The sequence below is a fragment of the Pristis pectinata genome, chromosome 6 (assembly GCF_009764475.1).
Source record: "Pristis pectinata isolate sPriPec2 chromosome 6, sPriPec2.1.pri, whole genome shotgun sequence".
Taxonomy (NCBI): domain Eukaryota; kingdom Metazoa; phylum Chordata; class Chondrichthyes; order Rhinopristiformes; family Pristidae; genus Pristis; species Pristis pectinata.
In genome coordinates, this window is record NC_067410.1 from 109760739 (window position 1) to 109783053 (window position 22315).

Genomic DNA, 22315 nt, shown 5'->3' on the forward strand with positions numbered 1-22315 from the left:
AAACCAATAATCCAATAATAATAATAATATTGTGCTCTAGATTCCAGTATCTGCAGTCTTTTCCTCTGCATGTCCTATTAACTCTCCTTCCCACTCCCACACCAACCTGTCTGTCCTCCACCTCCTCTAGTGTTACAGAGAGGCCAAACGCAAACTGGAAGAACAACATCTCATATTCCGCTTGGTAGCTCATGACGTGAATGTTGAATTGTCCATTTTCAGGTAACCCACACCCTGTGTACTTCTCCCTCACACAGTCACCTGTCTACCCAGTTTTCTTCTCCCTTTGTTCACCTGTCTCATCCCCTCCCCTCCTTCATCTGCCCATCAGCCCCTTCCCATCTGGTTCCACCAGCCTCTACCCCACCCCTCCCTCGAATTACTACGTACTGGCAAGCTTTCCCCTTCCCTCTCAAGCTTGATTCGGGATCTCGACCCGAAACTTCGATATCCACCTTTGGCCTCCACAGTTGCTGCTCGACCTGCAGAATTCTTCCAGCGTTCTGTTCATTGAAAGAGGTGGGTGTTGAAATGGTGCAGGTGCGTGGCCACAAATTTGTCAGGGTCATAAGTGAGAAGGTGTTGGTGGGGACACCTGGTGCAGGAAGGGAAGTATCCGTGACTAGGGAACAAGGTTCAGGCAGCAAAGATAATGGTTTGGGCTTTAGTATTTACTCATAGAGTCATACAGCACGGAAACAGGCCCTTCAGCCCAACTGGTCCATGCTGACCAAGATGCCCACCTAAGCTAGTCCCATTTGCCCACCTTTGACCCATAATCCCTGTAAACCTTTCCTATCCGTGTACCTGTCCATAGTTAGAGGAATTCTCAGCTTACCCAGTACTGAATGAGAGGTCTGATGATTTAGACAGTGGAGCATAAGGTGAGGGGATGGTGGGTGTAGTCAGCTCTTGTGTGGAAGTAATGTTCTGAATGACAATGCTAAAGGTCAGCACATAAACGACAAGTAGGAAGAGGCTCAGGACAGATTCTTGGGGAACCACAGAGGGAACAGTGGTTAAGGGATTATTGATGATTCTCTGGTAAATGAATAGGGAAAGATTGATAAAATGGTAAATTGGTTTATTACTGTCACATGTACTGAGGTACCATGAAAAACTTTGTTTTGCATGCCATCCATTTCATCACATCAGTATATTCAAATAGTACAAGGGAAAAGCAATAACAGAATGCAGAATAAAGTGTTACAGTTACAGAGAAAGTGCAGTGCAGGCAGACAGACAATAGGGTGCAAGGCCATAATGAAGTACATAGTGAGGTCAAGAGTCCATCCTCGTCATACTAGTGGACTGTTCAATAGTCTTATAACAGCGGGATAGAAGCTGTCCTTGAGCCTGGTGGTACGTGCTTTCAGACTTTTCAATTTTCTGCCCCATGGTGGGGGGGGGAGGGGGGGGAAGAGAGAATGTCTGAGGTGGGTGGGGTCTTTGATTATGTCGGTTGCTTTCCTGAGGCAGTGAGAAGTGTAGAGTCCATGGAGGGGAGGCTGGTTTCCATGATGCACTGAGCTGCGTCCACAACTCTCTGCAGTTTCTTGCGGTCCTGGGCAGAGCAGTTGCTGTACCAAGCCATGATGCATCCAGGAAAGTCCAGCTGGACAACAGAAGACAATAATTGGAGGAGCAAGGTGTGGTCAACCGCGTCAAAGGGTTGAGGACAGGATTACATTTGTCACAGTCACACACGGTATTTATGACCATGAGAGAAGCCCGTTCAAAGACTTGTTAATCCTTCAACCTAAAATTTGTGTTTGGCAAAACCTCTCCCTGATCTAGACAAATTTTTTTCTTGGTCCCTTCTTTTCACATTTATTCTTGTACCTATTGCCTTGTCCTCTGTACTCCATTAATAAAAGAAATATTTTCTAGCTACTGTGTCCCAACACGTTAAAACCTGTCATATCTCCAAACAATTTGCATTGTTTTAACAATGAACCAAATTCTCATCTTTATTATTTCCTTTTACTGGATGGTCTAACTAATGATTTATACAGTTCTAACGTGATCTCTTTTTTTTATATTGGCCGAGGCATACAATCCAATATTAAAACAGGGAGGTCTTATCGGGACTGTATAATACTTTAGTTGGGCCAACAGCTAGAGCACTGTGCAAAGTTCTCATCGGAACATGACAGGAAGGATGTGATAGTACTGGAGTGTGCAGAGAAGCTTTATGAGAATACTGTCAAGTCCAGAGAATTATAGTCTTCAGACTACCTAGGAGTTGTCTACTTTGAAACAAAATTGAGAGAATATTTAAATGTGATGTATAATGGCCCAGACAGAGCATACAGCAGGAATCTATTTCCCTCTGCAGAGAGGCAAATGGGTGTTAGGGTAAAATGTTATGTAAACTGTTAAGTTTTAAGATAGTTATGAATAAGTATAGACTTTGCGGGAAAGTATTAAATTGGGGCAGAGCAAATTATGGGAGCATTAAGCAGGAACTAGGGAGAGTTAATTGGGAACAGCTGTTTTTGGGCAAGTCCACATCTGACATGTGGAGGTTATTTAACAGTAAGAAGGATAGCAAGGTAAGGGAACCTTGGATGTCGAGAGAGGTGGTGAATTTAGTCAAGAAGGAAAAGGAAGCCTACGTAAGGTTTAGGAAGGTAAAATCGAACAGGGCCCTTGAGGACGATGAAGAAGCCAGAAAAGAACTCAAGAAAGGAATTAGGAGAGCCAGGAGGGGCCATGAAAAGTCCTTGGAAAGTGGGACTAAAGAAAAGCCCAAGGCATTCTATAGATAAATCGAGCAAGAGGATAACGAGGGAGAGGGTAGGACCCCTCAAGGATAAAGGAGGGAACATGTGCTTGGAGGCAGAAGATGTGGGCAAGGTCCTAAATGAGTGCTTTGTGTCAGTACTTACCAAGGGGTAGGACGTGGAGGATAATGAGATCAGTGTGGATCATACTAAAATGCTAGGACATTCTGAGATTAAGGAAGAGGTAGTGTTGGGTCTCTTGAAGAACATTAAGGTGGATAGGTCCCCAGGGCCTGATGGGATATTCCCCAGGTTATTGAGAGAGGCAAGAGATGAGATTGCTGGGGCCTTGACCAAGATCCTTGTGCCCTGTCTAGCCACAGGCGAGGTCCCGGAGGACAAGCAAGTAGCTCATGTTGTTCTGTTGTTCAAGAAGGGAAATCTGGATCATCCTGACAATTATAGATCCTTATAAATGGCTTTGTTTGGAGCAGATCATGTCTTACTAACTTGACTGAGTTTTTCAAGGTGACTGATGAAGGTAAAGCAGTGGACGTTGTCTACATGGATTTTAATGAGGCATTCGTCAAGGTCTCTCATGGTAGGCTCATCCAGAATATTAAGATGCATGGAGTCCAATAGCGACTTGGCCACTTGAATTCGGAATTGGCTTGCCATAGAAGAGGGTAGTGGCAATGGGTTTTTACTCTGGTTGGAGGTCCGTGACTAGTGGTGTTCTATAGGGATCTGTACTGGGATCTCTGCTGTTTGTCATATATAAATGTGTGTGTGTACATATTACATATGAAAATGTGTATGGGTGGGTTAATAAGTTTGCAGATGACAGACTGGTGGTGTAACGGACAGTATAGAAGATTGTCAAAGGGTACAGCGAGATATTAGATCAGTTGCAGATATGGGTGGAGAAATGGCAGATGGAGTTTAATCTGGGCAGGTGTGACGTATTGCACTTTAGAAGATCAAATGTAAAGAGAAAGTATACAGTTAACGACAGGATCCTTAACAGCAATGATGTACAGAGGAATCTTGGAATGCAAGGCCATTGCTCCCTGAAATTGGCCCCACAAGTTGCTAGGGAGGTAAAGGTGGTGTACAGTGTGCTTGCTTTTATTTGTCGAGACATTGAATTCAAGAGTCAGGAAGTTATATTGCAATTTTATATAACTCTGGACAGGCTGCATGTGGAGTAGTACATTCAGTTCTGGTCACCCCGGTTGTGGAGGCTTTGGAAAGGGTGCAGAAGTTGTTCACCAGGAGGTGGTCTGGATTAGAGGACATGTGCTATAAGGAGAGGTTGGACAAACTAGGGTTGTTTCCTCTGGAGCGGCGGAGGCTGAGGGGAAGACCTGATAGAAGTTTGTAAAACTTCAGTATTATAACCTATGATACTAGGCAGCTAGTAACTTTTCCCCAGGGTCAAAATGTCTAATACTAGAGGGCATTAATTTAAGGTGAGAGGGGGAAAAGTTCAAATGAGATGTGTGGGGCAAGTTTTTTGTTTACACACAGCGGTGGGTGCCTGGAATGCACTGCCAGGGGTGGTGGGTGCCTGGAATGCACTGCCGGGGTGGTGGTGGTGGAGGAGATGGATGTGATAGAGGGGTTTTAGAGGCTCAGATAGGCACATTAAAATTCAAAGAATGGAGGGATATGGACCATGTGCAGGCAGAAGGGATTAGTGTTAATTAGGGAGCATTAGCTTAATGAGATTGGCACAACATTGTGGGTTGAAGAGCCTATTCCTGTGTATGAGTAACCAATCTGCATTGCATCCTCTGTACAGGGGAGCAGAGAACTTCATTATTTTAACCCCAGACTTATCCCTTGCTGCATAAACCCTGCAATAAAATTCTCACCACTGTTATAATTAATGGCCTTCTGAATCGAGGTGCTCCCATTAATATGTTGTAAATCTAAAATGGAACCACAGTGCTGAGGCCTTCCAGGTTATTTATTGATCTCTGCTTGATATGCCTGCCCACGCCATTCCCAAAGGATCTTTCCCGAACATCTTTTTATTTGACATCTGTATGTCAATTTCTATTGTTTTTTCCTGCATTTTTTTTTTGGCAGGGCGGAAATCTGGGTATTGCTGGCAAATCAGCATTTATTGCCCTTGACAAGGTGACACACTAGTCCTTCTGGTGAAGGTGTTCCCACAGTGCTGATGGTAGGGAGCTCCAGCATTTAAGGCCAGCAATGAAAGACCCACAATACAGTGACTTGAAGGGGAACTTACAGCGGGATGTGGAGGGGATGCAGTTACAGTAGCCTTGCAATGCATTCAGGTTGTAGTGAGCCACCTTGTTGAACCTGCTGCAATTTAGCTGGTGAAAATACACCCAAAACACTTGGGTGCAGAGTTCCAAGATTCTAACCCAGCAGCAATGATTGAATGGCACTATTTCCAAATGATGATCTGCATCATTAGTTTTATTGACCAAACTGTACCACTTCCCTGACATTAAGTCCCACTTTTCAGTCCATCTCCTTTTGTTACCTTCTTACTGGTACCTGCAAAGTCTGACACTCTGCAGGCTGATACCCAAATCACTGACAGCAGACTGATGTGGCCCCAAAACACTCACACCCAACCACCCACATCTAATATCTGTGAAGTCTTCAGTCATGCTCTAGTCTTTGAAGCTTGTTATCCCCTTCCTGACTTTATCACCACTAATTTTCTTTGATGATCCTCATTTTCTTGTAAAAGGCATTCCCAAAACCAGATCTCCCATTGCCTTCTTAAAGAATGTGAAGGTTTGTCAGACACTATTTTTGAAGCCTGTAATGTTTTCTCTATTTGAACAGTTCAGTTCCCTCTGCTACAATTATAAACTGGCACTGGTGATAGCTCAAATTACCATCTATATTTAAAAAGGGAATGGAACTAGTTATTTTTCTAATCCTCTGGTACACTGTTCTAACATTTCTAGGACTTCAGCAATATATTAATGCACAAACTCCGGGCATACACAAAGGTTCCAAGGTTTAGCTTCATGACCTAATTAACATGAACAGCGGGATATGGTAGTAGAGATACAGAAATTGCTAAATAGCAACACAGCTTACCAATAGCATAAAGAAAGCAAACAAAATCGAGGTTCATTTCTAGAATAATATTCACAGCAGTCAAACTTTCATGGAGCCTTGATTAGATCAGAGTATGCTGAACAATTTAGGGTCCATATTAAGGTTGCAGAAGAGCTGAATGTAGAACAAAAAAATTAGAATTATGCCAGAAATGCAAGATTATATTTTTCAGGAAACAAAAATCAACAGGATTCTTTTCAGCAGGGAAGACTGGAGGATCACGTTTTTAAATTATGAAGGAACTTGGCAGAATATTGAGATGATTCCACTTCTGGGAAAGTCCAAAGGCATATATATTCAGTAAAAGCTGATCTACAGTCTGCCTATGATCAGACAGTAGCTCTGGAATTCATTACAAAATTTGAGATTTTTTTTTAAATCGATGCACCATAGAAAGCATCCTATCCGGCTTGGTATGGCAACTGCTCTGCCTGAGACTACAAGAAGCTACAGAGTTGTGGACACAGCTCAGCACATCACGGAAACCAGCCTCCCCTCCATGGACTCTGTCTACACTTCTCACTGCCTCGTTAAAGCAGCCAATATAATCAAAGACCCCACCCACCCCAGACATTCTCTCTTATCCCCTCTCCCATCGGGCAGAAGATACAGAAGTCTGAAAGCATGAACCACCAGGCTCAAGGACAGCTTCTATCCCACTGTTACAAGGCTATTGACCTAATATGATGAGATGGACCCTTGACTTCAAAATCTTGTTATGGCCTTGCACCTTATTGTCTGTATGTACTGCAGTTTGTAATTGTAACACTTTATTCTGCATTGTTATTGTTTTACCTTGTACTACCTTGTTTTATCTTGAATTGATCTGTATAAACGGTATGCAAGACAAGTTTTTCCACTGTATCTCTGTACATATGACAATAATAAACCAATTTACCAAGTTAAAAAGGGAGAAATAACATGATAAACAGAAGTTAGATGAAAATACACTTCACTTGCTACAGTGCATTAACATTGCTCACTGTCCACAACCCAACCTTCTCCTTAAAGGCTTGTGTAATTAAATACCTGTTATTTTATGATTTGGAAATAAACATTTCTTTCTCTGAAGTCCAAGCTGACAAATTCTTTATTGGCTGATGTATTTGCAAAATAAAACCTCCTTCCTCAAAATCCATGTTAGCTTTCCATATCCTACATTCCGATTTTTAATCAAAACTCATAATTGTATAGTGACATTAACACAGTAAAATATTGGAGTGTTAAACCAAATAGAACGCAAAATGAGATTTTAGGATAACTGACAAAAGTTTGGTCAAAGATGTAGATAAGGAACATTTTTACTGAACAGCTAGAGGCAAAAATCTGACACTTAAATGACTAGCATTTTATTTCCCCCCTCCCCAAAAAAAAACAAAATTTGTATGCATCTTAGCTTTGACCTTTTTTCAACTGGAGGACAGAATCAAGGCTTGGTCACATTGCATCTCGTAATTAGCTCACCAGCATCAAATGTCCTGTGTTCACACATGAACAATAGTATCTGGCAAAGATGAGCAGCTCCAAGAGTACAGGCTAAGAGTCAGCCTTCAGGTGAGGTGGCAGGGGGAAAAGTCTATATTTATAAATGGAGACACAAGAGGTAGCAAATTCTGGAATGTGGAGCAAGAAAACAGTCTGCTGGAAGAACTCCATACTAGCTGCTGGAGAAACTCAGGTCAGGTGGCATCTGTGGAGGGAAATGGACAGTCGACGTTTCGGGTCGAGACCCTTCACTGGACTGGGTAGAAAGTGGGAGATAGCCAGTATTAAGAGATGGAGCAAGAGCTGGGAGATGATAGCTGGGTCCAGGTGAGGGGGGGGGGGGGGGGGGGGGGGGGTGGGTGATAGGCAGCTGGGGGAGGGTGGGGGGCGGGGGAAAAAGAGTGGAAATGTTGTCAGAAGCGACAAAGGGCTGAAGATGATGGAATCTGGTAGGACAGTGAAGCATGGAACAGCGATGGGGAGGGGAACCAGCGGGAGGAGTGTGTGGGTGGATGGAGAGGGAGAAGGTGAGGCGAGCGGAAAGAGTGATGAGGGGGCAGTTGGATCAGGAAGAGAGAAAAGAAAAATGGAAGAGGGACGGAGGGGGAGCAGCTACCAGAAGTTTGAGAATTCAACGTTCATGCTGCCAGGTTGGAGATTGCCCGGGTGGAATACGAGGTGCAGTTCCTCTAATTTGCATTTAGCCTCAACCTGGCAGTGGAGGCAGCCGGGGACAGACACGTCAGTGTGGGAATGGGAAGTGAAATTAAAATGGCAGGCCAGCAAGAGATCCTGGCTGGGACGGCGGAAGGAGCAAAGGTGCTCGACAGATATCTGCTGGAAGAACTCAGCAGGTTGAAGGAGGGGGAGAAAATTGTCGATATTTCAGGTCAAAATCCTGCAAATCAGGACCAGCAGGACCTGATGCAGGGTTTTGATGTAAAATGTCGACAGTTCTGTCTCCCCCACAGATGCTGCTCGATTCTCTGAGTTCCTCCAGCAGATTGTTTGTTGGTCTGTATTTATGAAGCTCTGTTCATTTTATCAAATCTCCCCACAAGGCAAGAGGGAAGCAAGGAAGAAACACAGAAAACCGGAACATTCACTACTTAATTAAGGCAAGGCTGACCCAAACTCCAACCCTGTACACCCTGACACTATTATCCAGCAAAGATTTATCCTTCATTATCTTCACGTCTTCAGATCACCAAGAGGGAAGAACCAAAGAAATGCCACCAAAGGGTAACTTCGAAGATTAGGCAATACAAGTCTTAGTCAACGTTTCTGCTGAGGAGCAAAGGGAATTATAAAACACTAAATTCCACCATTTCTTTAGTTAAATAAAGTGGCACAATCTGTACTGATTCTGTATGGTTTATTAAGGTTAACTGGACAATCACAAAAAGTTGCTCAAGAGGAATCACACCATCAAGCAAAAGGATTTACAGATGAGCACCTTAGCATTCATCCTTTTAAGACTTCCCTTCTGTGAAAACGGTGCAGGTTTGGGTCACCGACTGACCAAAGTAGCCATGATCTGACACACATACACACAGTACTCAGGCCCACTGTTAACAGAACTGTGCAGGGTTACGCAACACTTGTGCTGTAATGTAAAGTTATGTGCACCAACCAGTTCCATGAAGACAGGCCAAAAGCCAGAGTGACCCCCAAAAAAAAAGGGAATCTTCAGGGCTGGAAGGGACCATGAACTAATTGGCTTTGACCTCCAATCACTCTGGCTCTAGGCTTGTTTTGCCCTTCCTTACAAAGGTCCTGGTCATTAGACCTGGGATTAATAAAGATGTGATTTCGATTTCATTAATGTTAAGTACATATTCTTTCCCTCTGATCAGTAACTGCCTACTGATACACTCTCACATTCCTTTCCCATGAACCAAGCTTCATCACTTCCGATGTGATGACATCAGCACCCCTCCCCCAGTGGCAAAGCTCAAGATTCCACAAAAATAAGGGTCAGCCAGTGAACTTACACTCCACTGCACTAACCAAAGACAGACTAGTAACATTTCTGGCAAAGCGTTTCAGTCACAGGGATTAATAAAGACACTGCAGCAACTTGACCACAGCTTGAAGGAAGGACCAGCGGTGCCTCAATTGCACAGAACATTCATTACAACATTGTTATCAGTACAGTTCAATCTCTACCAGGTACGTCCTGTTACATTCTATATTCTATTGAACTACAATATGCTTACATTGTTGGAAAATACACTGTACGAGCTGAATGTCAAGTGGACATGAAATGGGAGCTGCTCTCAGGATTGGGTACAGTCAGAGGGGAACTGGACAGGTAGGGTGGGAGTCGGGAAACGGAATAAAAATCAAAGGAAACGAGGCAAAAGCAGGATTGTTTGTCGACTGGGTCTCCGTTGTTGGTGGTGCAGCCACAACCTTACAACTGTGACTACCGTCTTCTCCTGGGCAACATCAAGTGCACGGTGTAGTGGCCAACAAGGAGAGAGTCCGATGTATTTCAGTGGGTGCCATGGGGGGGAGCTGCTGGGTTAGCCCCACTCTCAGCATCTGGTCTCGTAGATCCCACTTCGCCCAATGTACCGGACCCATTTTATCACATCGTGGTCGCTGTAGTTCAACTTTGGCTCGAACACTTTCAGATAACGCACCTTCAACCCAGAAGGAGCAAATGGAACCTGCAGACAGCAACGGGAAAAGGTCGGTTATCTAAAGTGGGCAGTAGTCCGAAAAAGATGCATTCCAGCCTGCAAAGGCTTTGTAGAGCAACAAACAAAATGCTGGAGGAACTCAGCGGGTCAGGCAGCATCTGTGGCGGGAAATGGACAGTTGACGTTTCGGGTCGAGACCCTGCATCTGGACTGGAGCAGGCATTTTACAGTAGGTTTTCCTCTAGCGACACAGCAATCCAAAATATTCTGTAGGTTAAGGGGAATATGTGAAAACCAAGGGTTAGGAAAACAGCAAAGCTTAATGAATATACTAAAAAAAACTTTAAAGTAACATGTGTATAAATTTAGTCAGATGTAGTCAAGGGGCCCAAAACGAGGAGGCAATCATTTAACCTGCGCTGTACAGAGGTGGTCTCAGGAAGCATGTTGCACAAAGGATCACAACCCCAAAAAGCTATTGAGACACAAGAGACTGCAGACGCTGGAATCTGGAGCAACAAACAATCTGCTGGAGGAACTCAGTGGGTTGAGCAGCATCTTTGGGGAAATGTCGATGTTTTGGGTCAAAGCCCTGCATCAGTTTTTGCAGGACAAGAGTATTAGGCTTTCAGGCAAGTGGAGTTAAAATACAGATCAGCATGTTTGAATTGAATGTCAGAGGGCTGAGTGGCTTACACCCACTTCAATGAAACGGAGGAGGAAATTATGTCATTTTTTTTTACAATGGGGAGACAGGATAAAATACCCAAGTTTGTTAAGGCAATGGATTAAATGAAAGTTTTTGGAGAATGAAGCTCATGGACATAACAATGGGACTGAGGAGAGATTGGTAGACTAGCCCTGTATTCTCTAGAATTTAGAAGAATACAAGGTGATCTCACTGAAACACAAGATTCTTACAGGACACGACAGGGTGAACAGAGATGTTGTTTCTCTTGGCTGAGAACGCATGGGTTACCTAGGACTGATGTGCTGTAATTTCTTCAATCAGAGGGTGGTGAAGGTTTAGAATTCTCTACCTCAGAGGGCTGTTGAGGTTCAGTTAGTGTGTTCATTCACAATAAAGATCGATCGATCGATTTCTGGATACGAGGGCAGGAAAGTGGCACTGAGGTAGAAACTTAGTCACGGATTTGATGAACAGCAGATCAGGCTCATAAAACCAGATAGCCTACTCCTTAATTGAGGGAAGAATTCTTATGCTCTTACGTTGCTATGTGAAGGGATGTAAGTTCAGAAGGAAACAGCAATCATTTGTGTTAAAGAATTCACAAGCTGTTAAAACTTACAAAGACATTCGTACATTAGTGCCCTTAAGGCTGCCATACTTGCCTCAAAGTTCATGGAAATGGGTGGTCGAGCCCATTTCTTTTTATCATTAGTGGGTAGAAGCTCGATCTCAGCACTGATCTGCGATTCCTTCATTCCTGCCATTCGCTTTATCCTGAGGAGACAAGTAACTGGGGGATTAATGAATAGCAGGTAAACCTGCTTTCCAAAGCAATCTAGTGCCAACTTACAAAATCACCCCAATACATAAAACAGCCAGAGTTTGACAATATTCTGGAGACACAAGAGGCTGCAAGAATTTGGAGTAACAAACAACCTGCTGAAGGAACTCAGCAGGTTAAGCAGCATCAGTGGGGGGGGGGGGGGGGGAGGGTGCGGTGGAGAAATAGAAACTGTCGATGTTTCAGGTCAAAACCCCGCATCAGGACTCAGTGTTCTGACTGAAACCCTGCAGCAGGACTCCCAGTGTCTCAACCTGAAACGCTAAACAGTTCTCTACCACCCCCCATAAATGCTGCTCAACCTGCTGAGTTCCTCCAGCAGATTGTTCGCTGCTCCACAATATTCTATTACCCATATAATACAGTCAAATATCTTCCAAACAGAACTTGCTATTTTTCTACGATAGATTACACAAGCCAAATATTGGCATTTCAAACAAAATATTGTTTGATGGCCCCAAGCTGTCAGGCACACCCTTACCTGCAATGACAACCAGGGACAAAACAGCACTAATGTGGTGTATTTGCTTTCAATATACCAGAACACTAACTTTAGGAAAGTGTCCTTAAGTCACAGGGATTTATATTCATTCTTCAGTTTAAAAACAAATGTTTCACTATTGTACAACACAGTGATACTCCTCCCAAACTGGCCAAGATAAGCAATTGACTGGGGCAATTGTCCATCTCCCACACCTTGTGCAGTTAGAATTGCCCATGTGTGCCGATTTTGGAAGTTACTGTGCATTGTAGGAATTCAACAGAACATCAAGATCATTTTACATAGGAGCTTGGACATTCTAAGAGATCTTTCAATTCTGAACCTGGGCTTTTGAGGTCAAAAAGCAGATCTCTCTGAAAGATTAAGGAAGGAATTAATGTAGTTGCACCCACTGATGTGCTAAGTGGCAATACCTGTCAGTGCAGGATTATTCTGTCGTGGTCACATTGTTCCAAATGACTGGAATTAAGTTGACAGAATGTAGCCATCAGTGTAGAACTTTGCAGAGGGGAATCTACAGTGCAAAGATGTCTTTAAATAAAAGCAGGTAATAAGGCTGTGGGATAGAAGAAATACAAATATCACTCTTGGTGCAGGGAGGTTTGCTCTTCTGATGGGCTACTGTAGAAAGTGTTTTGGTCTCCACATTACCCACTGTGCTATTGAATTTATCATAATCATGGATATCCAAAGCTGGTATTTATACTGGTAACATGGCTAACTTTTGAAGTCATACAGGATGAAAACAGGTCCTTCAGTCCACCGAGTCTGCAATGACTGTCAAGTACCCATTTGCACTATTATACAGCAATCCCATGATATTCTACATGCAGTCCATTAACTTTCTCCAGATCTGCCACTCACCTGCAAACTAGGGACAATTCAGAGTGGCCAATTAACCTACAAACCTGAACACCGTTGGGATCTGGGAGGAAGCAGGAGCACATGAGGTAAGCCCACACAATCACTGGGAGAATCTCTGAACTCCACCCAGACAGCACTGGAGGCTAAGATTAAACCCAGTCACTGGAGCTGAGGCAGCAGTTCTACTACCTGCGCCGCTCCTAATTTTGCGCCAGTTAGCCTGTAGCATAATTAATAACAAGGTTTAAAAATTTAAAATCACCTACTTCCACACAATTGCATTCTCGCTAGCCTTGTACTTGGCTTTCCCTTTCATGCAGATGACTTGCACTCCACTGGTGTTGAGTGGGGTTGGAATACGCACCTGCAGACAGAGCAGAAACCAAGTAATAATGAATCAGCTGAGAATAGAGAAACAACCATACCATATCCTTAGTTATGACTAACTTGGCAAGAATAAAGTTAAACCTGTCAGTCATGTGATGGATGGCAGACGAGACTGAATCACTCAAGGAGATGTTGGGAAATGCAATTTTTCCACATTGTGGGAGCACTGTCATGAGATAGACTGCTGAAGTTCAAGATGGCAGTTCGTCACTACCTTCAAGGGCAGTTAGGGATGGGCAATAATGCTGACTTCACGGCCAAACACAGATCCCAAAAAATGGAAAAGTTAGTGCAGGACCCAAGTCATACATAAAAATGATGAGATCTAATGAAAATAGGAAAACAAAACTGCAACTTAGAGAAAAAATTACATCGTAGAAAACCAAAATACAGAAAGTACATAATCAACTAGTAGTTATAAAGTCACTAACATTTCAGGTGCGTAGCCCGCAACAGTTCTTTGCTTACAGAAGCTGTCTGACTCTTGTATTTTAGTCTGTTTCTAATCTTGCTTTTGGAGCAAATGAATTGAAGTCCCAGATCACGACTGGTGCAGTATGTTTCATGATGGCTGGTGTTTACCACACCTTGGACTTGTACTTTGTAGCAGTCAGGGTCCCAGCCATTATTAAAGCTACTACATGCTAAATGTTGTTGGTGGTGCAACATCAGCATTGAATATCCAGAGATTGGTGGTTAGACTCCCAATTCTGATGAAAGATCATTAACATAAAAACTCTCTCCACAGATACTGCCTGGCCTGATTTCAGATTTGTACTGGACTGCGCTTCTGTCACAGAGATGGAGATGGTCACTGCCTGGTCCTTGTATGGTGACAACATTACTTGCCACATCAACCCATTAAGCTCTTTTTAAAGTTTTATAGAAGATTTGTTTGCCAGATCTCTGCTCCTGATACCATCTTCCTCAATTCCCTCCAAGACCTGACCCACCCACCTCTTCAATTTCCTCCAACCCTTTGAAATTAGCACTTCTCCAGCTCTGGCCTCTTACGTAGCCTTCATTTCTATTGTCCCACCAGTAACAGCCACTCCTTCAGCACGGTAGTGTAGCAGTTAGCGTAACGCTATTACAGCGCCAGTGACCCCGGTTCAATTCCCGCCGCTGTCTTTAAGGAGTTTGTACGTTTTCCCTGTGTCTGCGTGGGTTTCCTCCGGGTGCTCCAGTTTCCTCCCACATTCCAAAGACGCACGGATTAGGAAGTTGTGGGCATGCTACGTTGGCGCCGGAAGCGTGGCGACACTTGCGGGCTGCCCCCAGAACATTCTATGCAAAAGATGTATTTCACTGTGTGTTTCGATGTACGAGTGACTAATAAAAAAATCTTACATGGCACCACAATGAAGTATTGTTTCACTGAAGCACTACATGGGTACTGGGGGTGTGGGGGGGAGGAGAGAGCCAAGACTGAAACATGCAAACAGCAACTGTTCAACACCTGTGTGATACATAGAACTGTGCAGCACAGGTACAGAGCCCTCAGCCCACGAGGTCAAATGAAACTAATCCCATCTGCCTGTATATTACCCATATCCCTCCATTCCCTTCATGTTCATGTGTGCAATTTAGCCTTAGATGATGATCAGTGGTATTGTAGTCTCTCAAATCTCAGGTGACCGAATGGAGTGTGGGGTGCAGAATAGTACAGGAACCTCATCACCCGAATATGCAGATCAACTATATAAATTCCCATTGCAGACCTTGTTAACTGTTGTGAATACTGTAGCTGATATCACTACTGTGCAGGCTCCCAGCCTGATCTCTGTTGAAAATACACTCACATGTAGATGTGGGCCTGTTTTTTTTCATTTGGGGGGGGGGGTTGGTGGTGGCAGCACGTAACTTCTCAAAAATGGATTGGAGTAGATATAATAAAATTACGTTAGAAATCGTGAAGTAAAAATATGAATATACAAGTCAGATCCACACCAATCCAAAGAGAGAACAAACATTAAAGTTTCAAGGAAGATGACCGATTTATACTTAAAACTCTCGCCCATCTGCTGTATATTTCCAACTTTCTCTTAAGCCAGTAGACTGGACTCTAGACCCCCTTTGCAGCCAAATGAATATTTAACCGTAGAAAACACACTATTCAGCTTCCTGACACTTCACTCAGTTTAGAAGCAGCATGTCCAAATGTGAGAATTCAAACAGAGCTCAGCATTGTAAATGCTGGCAGTGGGCAAACCAGCTGGCTCCATGAAACAGAAGCATGAACTTTATCTGCAACAGGAGCTCAAGGAAAATTAAATGCAGCAAGCTGCTCAGTGAAGAATCTGAATTTTAATCCAAAGTTCATTTGTGAAGAACTTTTCAGATCTGCCCAGATATCATTCTGTTTCTTTCAAACTCCATCAAATATTTTTAACTGGGTTTTGATCTCCTTTGAGGCCAACCCTTTTTTCAATGTTGCACCAGTTTCCCCTTCCTGCTTCCAACAAATATAGATGCTCTTCAGGAGCAGAGATTGCAGGTGCTGGAATCTGGAACAAAGAACAGAATGCTGGACAAACTCAGCACCTGTGGAGGCAAAAGGTAGAACTTCAACATACACCATTTTGCCTCCACAGATGCTGCTGCGATCCAGATGTTCTTTAGGACTGTCTCACTTGGTTAAGTCAATGAGCAAACAGCCTCAGTAAACAGGGAAGTTCCAGATTCAAGCCAACCCAGATTATTTCAGATCACCTAGCCATCTTCCCCCTACCCCCATTAATGAATGGTTAAAGTATCCACAAACATCCCTCCTGACACTAGTGCCATTTCATGTCCCTGGATAGTAGGTCAGCTAACATGCTAGATGTGAACAGGGTTAGGTGCAATTGTAGTCAGTTTTCATGAAGTTTACCAACAATTGAACACATCTGCACAGAGGGAGAGTTGGGTGGTAGTGGGTGGATTGGAATTAGTTTGATAAGAGGATCGGAGGAACAAGAGTGAAATTATATTCATGTATTGCAGTACATGTAATATGCAAGTCTAACATTAAGGCAAACTGTTCACCAGTAATCACCATGCTCAAAGTTCCCAAGAATTCCTCAACAGAGATGACATAAAAAGTTGCTAATCTGAAAACAGGCACACTATCAATCCACATTAATTGACTTGCATTTAAAAGGTAAAATATCACATACAAGTTACTTTGGAATAAACAAATGACAGCTTTTTGTGGGGTGGAGTTTATGATTTATTTAACAGTATTTATTTAACATTAATGGAAAAGTAATATAAAATTGTTCGAGACTGCTGCTCAATTATTTAAATTTCTCCTATTGTGTACCTTGCTTTCTCAGGCCAGTGAATTAAACAACCATTTTGACTGTGATTTTCACTACTTGCCATGCCTGCTGCAGCTGTGACTGGAACTCTTTATAATACCAAACTGCAGTTTCAGACAATACAGGCCACAGTCCCAGGGGAATTCAGTCTGAGCTCACAGAACCACAGAGCACAGGGGTGGGCCATGTAAGCTCATCCTATCTGTGCTAGTGCTCACGACACTTTCCCTAGATGTGGACTCCCCCTCCCCGATTACAGCCGACCCTCGTGTGATGGCCATTTGGGTAAAGGAAATTCGCCATTATAGAATTCACAAACCATTACCCAAAAAGTTGAGATATGGAGTAAAAGTCACTCTCATGGAATTTGTGAAGTAAATAAAACTATTTTTTTCCTCCAACTTATTTCCTGAAGATGGCAAGGCTTCACGTTACGGAAAATCGCGATACGGACTGTTTTGTAGGAATACAACCCCCTCCGCTGTAGTGTGGGGATCGTCTGTATCAACTTACAGATGGGAATTAGACATCAGAATCTGCTTCCACCATCCTTTGTTAGTCCACTGCAGACTGTGACACACTAAATAAAAACATTATTTCCTCTAGTCTTTTGCCAATTACATTAAATCTATGATCTCTAGCTACCATTCATGAGTGGAAGCAGTTTCTTTTGATGTCTTCAATCAACTCCACAACACTGAAGGACTTAAATCTCCCACAATTCTCCCGCTGAAAAGGATAACAAATCCAGCTACACTAGACTCTCCCATTCCTGGCACCTTTCCAGCAAGTGCTTTATTTCGCTAGTTTGCCCTGTTTGAATTTCAAAGGCCCAGCTGTTTGGAAAGGTTTAGATTTCAGGATTTCCTCAATGATGGATGCGTCCTAAAACAAAACAGATCAGCAACTTGAGATGAAAACTAACAGGCACTTGGTTTCAACTTTATATGGAATGTAGCCATATCCTTCAAGATCCAAAGATTGAACCCGATTATCTTAGTCTTGTGTTTATTTAAAATATAAGAAACATGCAAATCCAGTAATCCAGTGGGCAACAGCCAAAACACAGGAACCATTCAAAATGCCGTCAGCTAGGAGAGGTCACCTACTGAAGGATGAGCACCAATGGGCCAAATGGCATTTTCACGCCCTTGATTCGATGAGCAAAACAAAGAGCAGTGTGCAGGATGTACTGAAGTTTGCCAAATCCATGCAACGTGTACACTCCCAGGAGTGCAGGTTCAATCTGTAAATCCAAGCGGCTGCCAAGAAACAAACCATCTGCAGATGCCTTTCCCAGCAGATGTAGATTCCCTACTGATTGTCGGCACATGGAACCAATAAGTTTTATGGCAACTGAGAGAAGTCAATATATTGGGGGCCGCCAAATACATTTGGCCTAATGCTACATATTCAGGATTAAATAGCATGGCCTGGGTTACCCACTGAGCTCCCAACTTGCTTCTCAGAAAGTTAACTATGACTGATAGAATATGACCACACTTGAAAAAGGATGTGATAGCTCGAGAGAAGTTGCAGAGCATATTTAAGCTGTATAATTACAGATATGAACAGAAACCAACTTGGTTATTTTCTTTGGAACAGGAAAGGCCAAGGGAGATTTCATTTTGTGCAAAATTACCAGAGGCCTACAGGAAGGACATACTTATCTTAGCAGAGGGGTCAATAACTAGGGAACATAGATTTAAGATAATAGGTATAACAATTAGGGGAGCAGAGGAATTGTTTCTCACCCAGAGCAAGACTCTGGAACGTGCTGCTGCAATGAAGCGCTCATCACTAGTATGGACACTTGGAGCCTTGATCTCCAAGGCTACCTACTAAGAAGTAAGAGCAATCTAATTACTTCCATTTATTTTCAGCCTGGATATGGGCCTCTTCCTGCCCTGTATATTTCTTTGATCCTCCATCAACTGTTCAATGCAAGCACAATTAAAGTGGATTTAATTAAACTCTTTATTCTGCAACAAATGGAATGGAATGTATCCAGCATTTAATCTTTAGCACAAACACTTCTCATGATGGTAATCAAAAAAAATCAATTGATTAATAAAATTATTCCAAAATCTAATCAAGTACTCCCTGCCTAAGGTCTATAGTGTCCAAACCAATTAAGGTGCACAGAAAGCAGCTCCTGTAGAGCATAAAAACTGACATGGCGAATGACCCATGCCCAAATATGTGAGAACAGTTTCTCCTATTTTAGTCCGTCAAACCCTTCCAGTAAACCTCTCCTTATCCAGCCTACTCTAGTTGGAACAATCCCATCTTCTCTGACTCATAAGAAAACAAAAAAAATAGGAGTAGGTCATGAGGCCCCTCAAGCCTGCCTCGCCATTCAATGTGATCACGGCTGATCTGTGCTGGCCTCAACTCCTCTTTTGTGCCAGTTCCCAACAACCATCAACCGCTTGATCTTTCAAATATTTATTTATCTCCACCTTAAATACCTGGAAACCCCTGCCGGGTAAATGGTGGAAGCAGATACGATAGCAACATTTAGACAGGGGACATGAACAGGCAGGGATTAGTTTAAACTGGCATCATGGTCAGCACAGACTTTGTGGGCCAAAGAGAGTGTTCCTGTACTTTATTGTTCTACTTAATGATCTGGCAGTCTCTAAGATTCACTACCCTCAGAAGAAATTTCTATGCACCTCAGTTTTAAATGACTAGCCGCTTATTTTGTAACTATGTCTCCTTGTTTGTGACTCTCCAACTAGCGAGAACATCTGAACATCTACCCTTTCAAGTCCCTTAGGACCTTGTATGTTTGAATAAGGTCAGCCCTCATTCTTCTGAACTGTAAGGAATACAGATCCAAACTGTTTAGACTCTCCTGATAAGACAACCCTCTCATCCCTGGAATTAGCCTGGTGACTCTCCTTTGGACTGCTCCCCATTACAAGTAAACAGCCTCTCCACCCTTTTCAAGATCTTGACATACTTCCAAAAAGTTGGTACTCAGATACTGCTGGACAAAACACCAGCTGATTGTAACATGGAGAAATATTTGTGTTCACTTAGCACCTTATTGTTCTAAAGCAGGCCATAATCAACACGACCTGCCCCTCACCCTCACCCACACCTTCCTCCCTCTGGTTCCTCACCTCTTTCCCTTTATTCCATGGTCTACTGTCCTCTCCTATCAGATTCCACCTTCTTCAGCCCTTTGCCCCTTTCCACCTATCACCTCCCAGCTTCTCCCATCATTCCAACTTACCACCCCCCACCCCACCGTCCCACCTACCTTCCCCCCTCTCACCTGGATTCACCTATCACCCACCAGCTCGTGCTCCTCCCCCTGCCCCTCCCCCCTCTTATTCTGGCTTCTGCTCTCTTTCCAGTCCTGAAGAAGTGTCTCAGCCCGAAACATTGACTGTTCTTTTCCCTCCATAGATGCTGCCTGACCCACTGAGTTCCTCCAGCATTTTGTGTGCTGCAACAAAATACTTTTCAATTAGAGGTTCTTGTTTTGTATACAATTGCAGTTATCAATTTGAAACAGCCAAGGTACATCAATAGGATCATCAGTCATTGGGAGATGACTGACTCTTTGCTAACCCTCAAGGATTCGACTTTAGACCCAAGTGAGTAACCGTTGGTATTGAGGGGTAACTTCTTGCAAATGAGACATTAAAAACCAAAGCAGTGATACAAAAGCCAACCTGATAAAGCAAATGAGACAAAGCCTCCGTTTAATAACTCAAAGGCATGACATTTTAGGATACGATTGCCACATTTTCATCAGACCAAATGGTGAACTCAGGATATGAGCTGGAGCTAGAACCCATGGCTTCTTAAGGCTAATTTGGTAACACTTACAGAAGACAGCCAGCAAGACCACTCCAACCCTTAGCTGTCCAGAGCTTATAAGGAAGTGCTGAAAGGAAGCAGGCGGATATTAAAAGAGTTTGGAAATATTTTACCTCAATCTTCTGAGCCAGCAGGGATGGTTTGAAGTTCGACTTAATCACAACTTTCACTTCGAGTTTAGTGCGACCTACTTCTCTGACCAATGGGATCACACGGAAGGGCAGGATGATGTCTTTAGTGGTTCGATACCTTAAGAAAAATAATTTAATCTGTTACAAACAGGTGAAAATAAGCATATTAAACAGTACTCTTGACTGCTGACTAAGGTTTGTAATTTAATCTATCCACACAAATCCTTTTGCTCACTTGCAAACATCTGTAATAACAATCTACATTTGATGGTTTCTTACAGCAATATGATACAAGAGCAAAAGGCTACCAGCAATACTTTTTACCACCAATGTTTCAAACAATTACAAAAATGACAATAACTATACAAGGTTACATTGTGAAATTTAAGATCAGAGGCGAGAGATTTAAAGAGACATCAGGGGCAGCTTCTTCACACAAAGGGTGGTGCGTAATTGGAATGAGCTGTCAGAAATAGTACACATTAGTGACATTTGAAAGCCATTTTAGATAAGTACATGGATAGGAGAGGTTTAGAGGGCTATGAGCCAAACGCGGGCAGGTGGGACTAGCTCGCTGGGCAGCAACAGTCGGCCTGGATGAGTTGGGCTGAAGGGCCCATTTCCATGTTGCATGACTATGACTATTTACCTTGGAGGCAGTAGCACAATTTATTCTATTGATTACTGGGATATTCAGGTGGTGGAGTGGTGCAGAGGAGTAAAGATGGCCCATACTCACTGGTGTTTGGCAGAATGAGATGGGATCTCATTGTAACATACAAGATTCTGAAAGGGACTATCAGGGGTAGATGCTGAGATTTTCCTCAGATCTGAGGGCACAGTTGGGGGACCCTCAGGATAAGGAGTCAGTCAGCTGAAACAGAGAAATAAATTTATTTATTAAACCCCTCTGCCTCAAGACATTGTGGCTGGTCCCTCAATGAACATATTCAAAACAGTAATAGCTTTTGGAACATTAAGGGAATCAAAGGATGTGGGGATAGTGAGGAAGAGTGGATGAGGCAGAGGATTTACTGAGAGCTGAATGAATGGTAGTACAGGCTCAAAGGGCCAAATGACCTACTCCTCTCTTACGTCCCATGAATCATTCAAGAGATACTGTCAAATCATCTGGACTGAGTGGATGGGGTGGGGGTGGTGAAAAAGAGGTGGGTAAGGGTTTGGGAGGATATTGTATGGAAGATGAAATGAAGCAACCCAAATAGGTAACCTCATTTGTACTTCGTTACTCCAGCTGGGGCCAAACTCTTCTTTTTAAGGATTATTATTTTTCTTGTTCATTTCATTCTCATGTTATAATGGACAACCTCATTCTTGGCATTTTCCAGAAATTTTCTGAAAAGTCTATCTATACAACTTTGCTAAATGCGACTGTGCTCTTAGATTGGGGTTAGCTATTATTAAAAATACACCTTGACCTATCTCTTGCTTCTTTACATGTCCCATGGCCTGTCCTTTGCCTTCCTCCAAATTCTGTTTTGCCATTTAACGTCTTGGTCCCTCACCAAAAAAAAGTTTTTGCTCTCCTCCCTGCCCACATTCATTGCATCTTAAAACTCGTTCGGTCTCTGGCATGAACTCTAATGAAAGATCAACACAAAATATTAACTCTTTCCTGTTTTGACTCGTGGAATTGGGGTTCATAACTGACATGGATTGAAAATTGGCTGTGATTGTCAACAGTAGAGATAAATGCAAGACAAAGGAGACAGCAGATGCTGGAATCTGCAGCAACAAACAATCTGCTGGAGGAACTCAGTGGGTCG

The 22315-nt window shown here is 43.0% G+C and overlaps 1 protein-coding gene across 5 annotated transcripts in view; it reads right to left on the reverse strand.

The window, feature by feature from the left end:
* Positions 1-8683: 8683 nt before the first annotated feature.
* Positions 8684-22315, reverse strand: part of LOC127571326 (AP-2 complex subunit mu) — a 49456-nt gene continuing 35824 nt past the window's right edge. For all 5 annotated transcript variants that reach the window (XM_052017606.1, XM_052017607.1, XM_052017609.1 and 2 more), the window contains exons 8-11: positions 20511-20646; positions 13138-13235; positions 11327-11438; positions 8684-10000 (exon numbers count right to left, since the gene is read on the reverse strand). In XM_052017606.1, the coding sequence (XP_051873566.1) occupies positions 9866-10000; positions 11327-11438; positions 13138-13235; positions 20511-20646 (481 nt within the window). In that variant the 3' untranslated portion in view covers positions 8684-9865. The remainder of the gene's footprint in view (positions 10001-11326; positions 11439-13137; positions 13236-20510; positions 20647-22315) is intronic.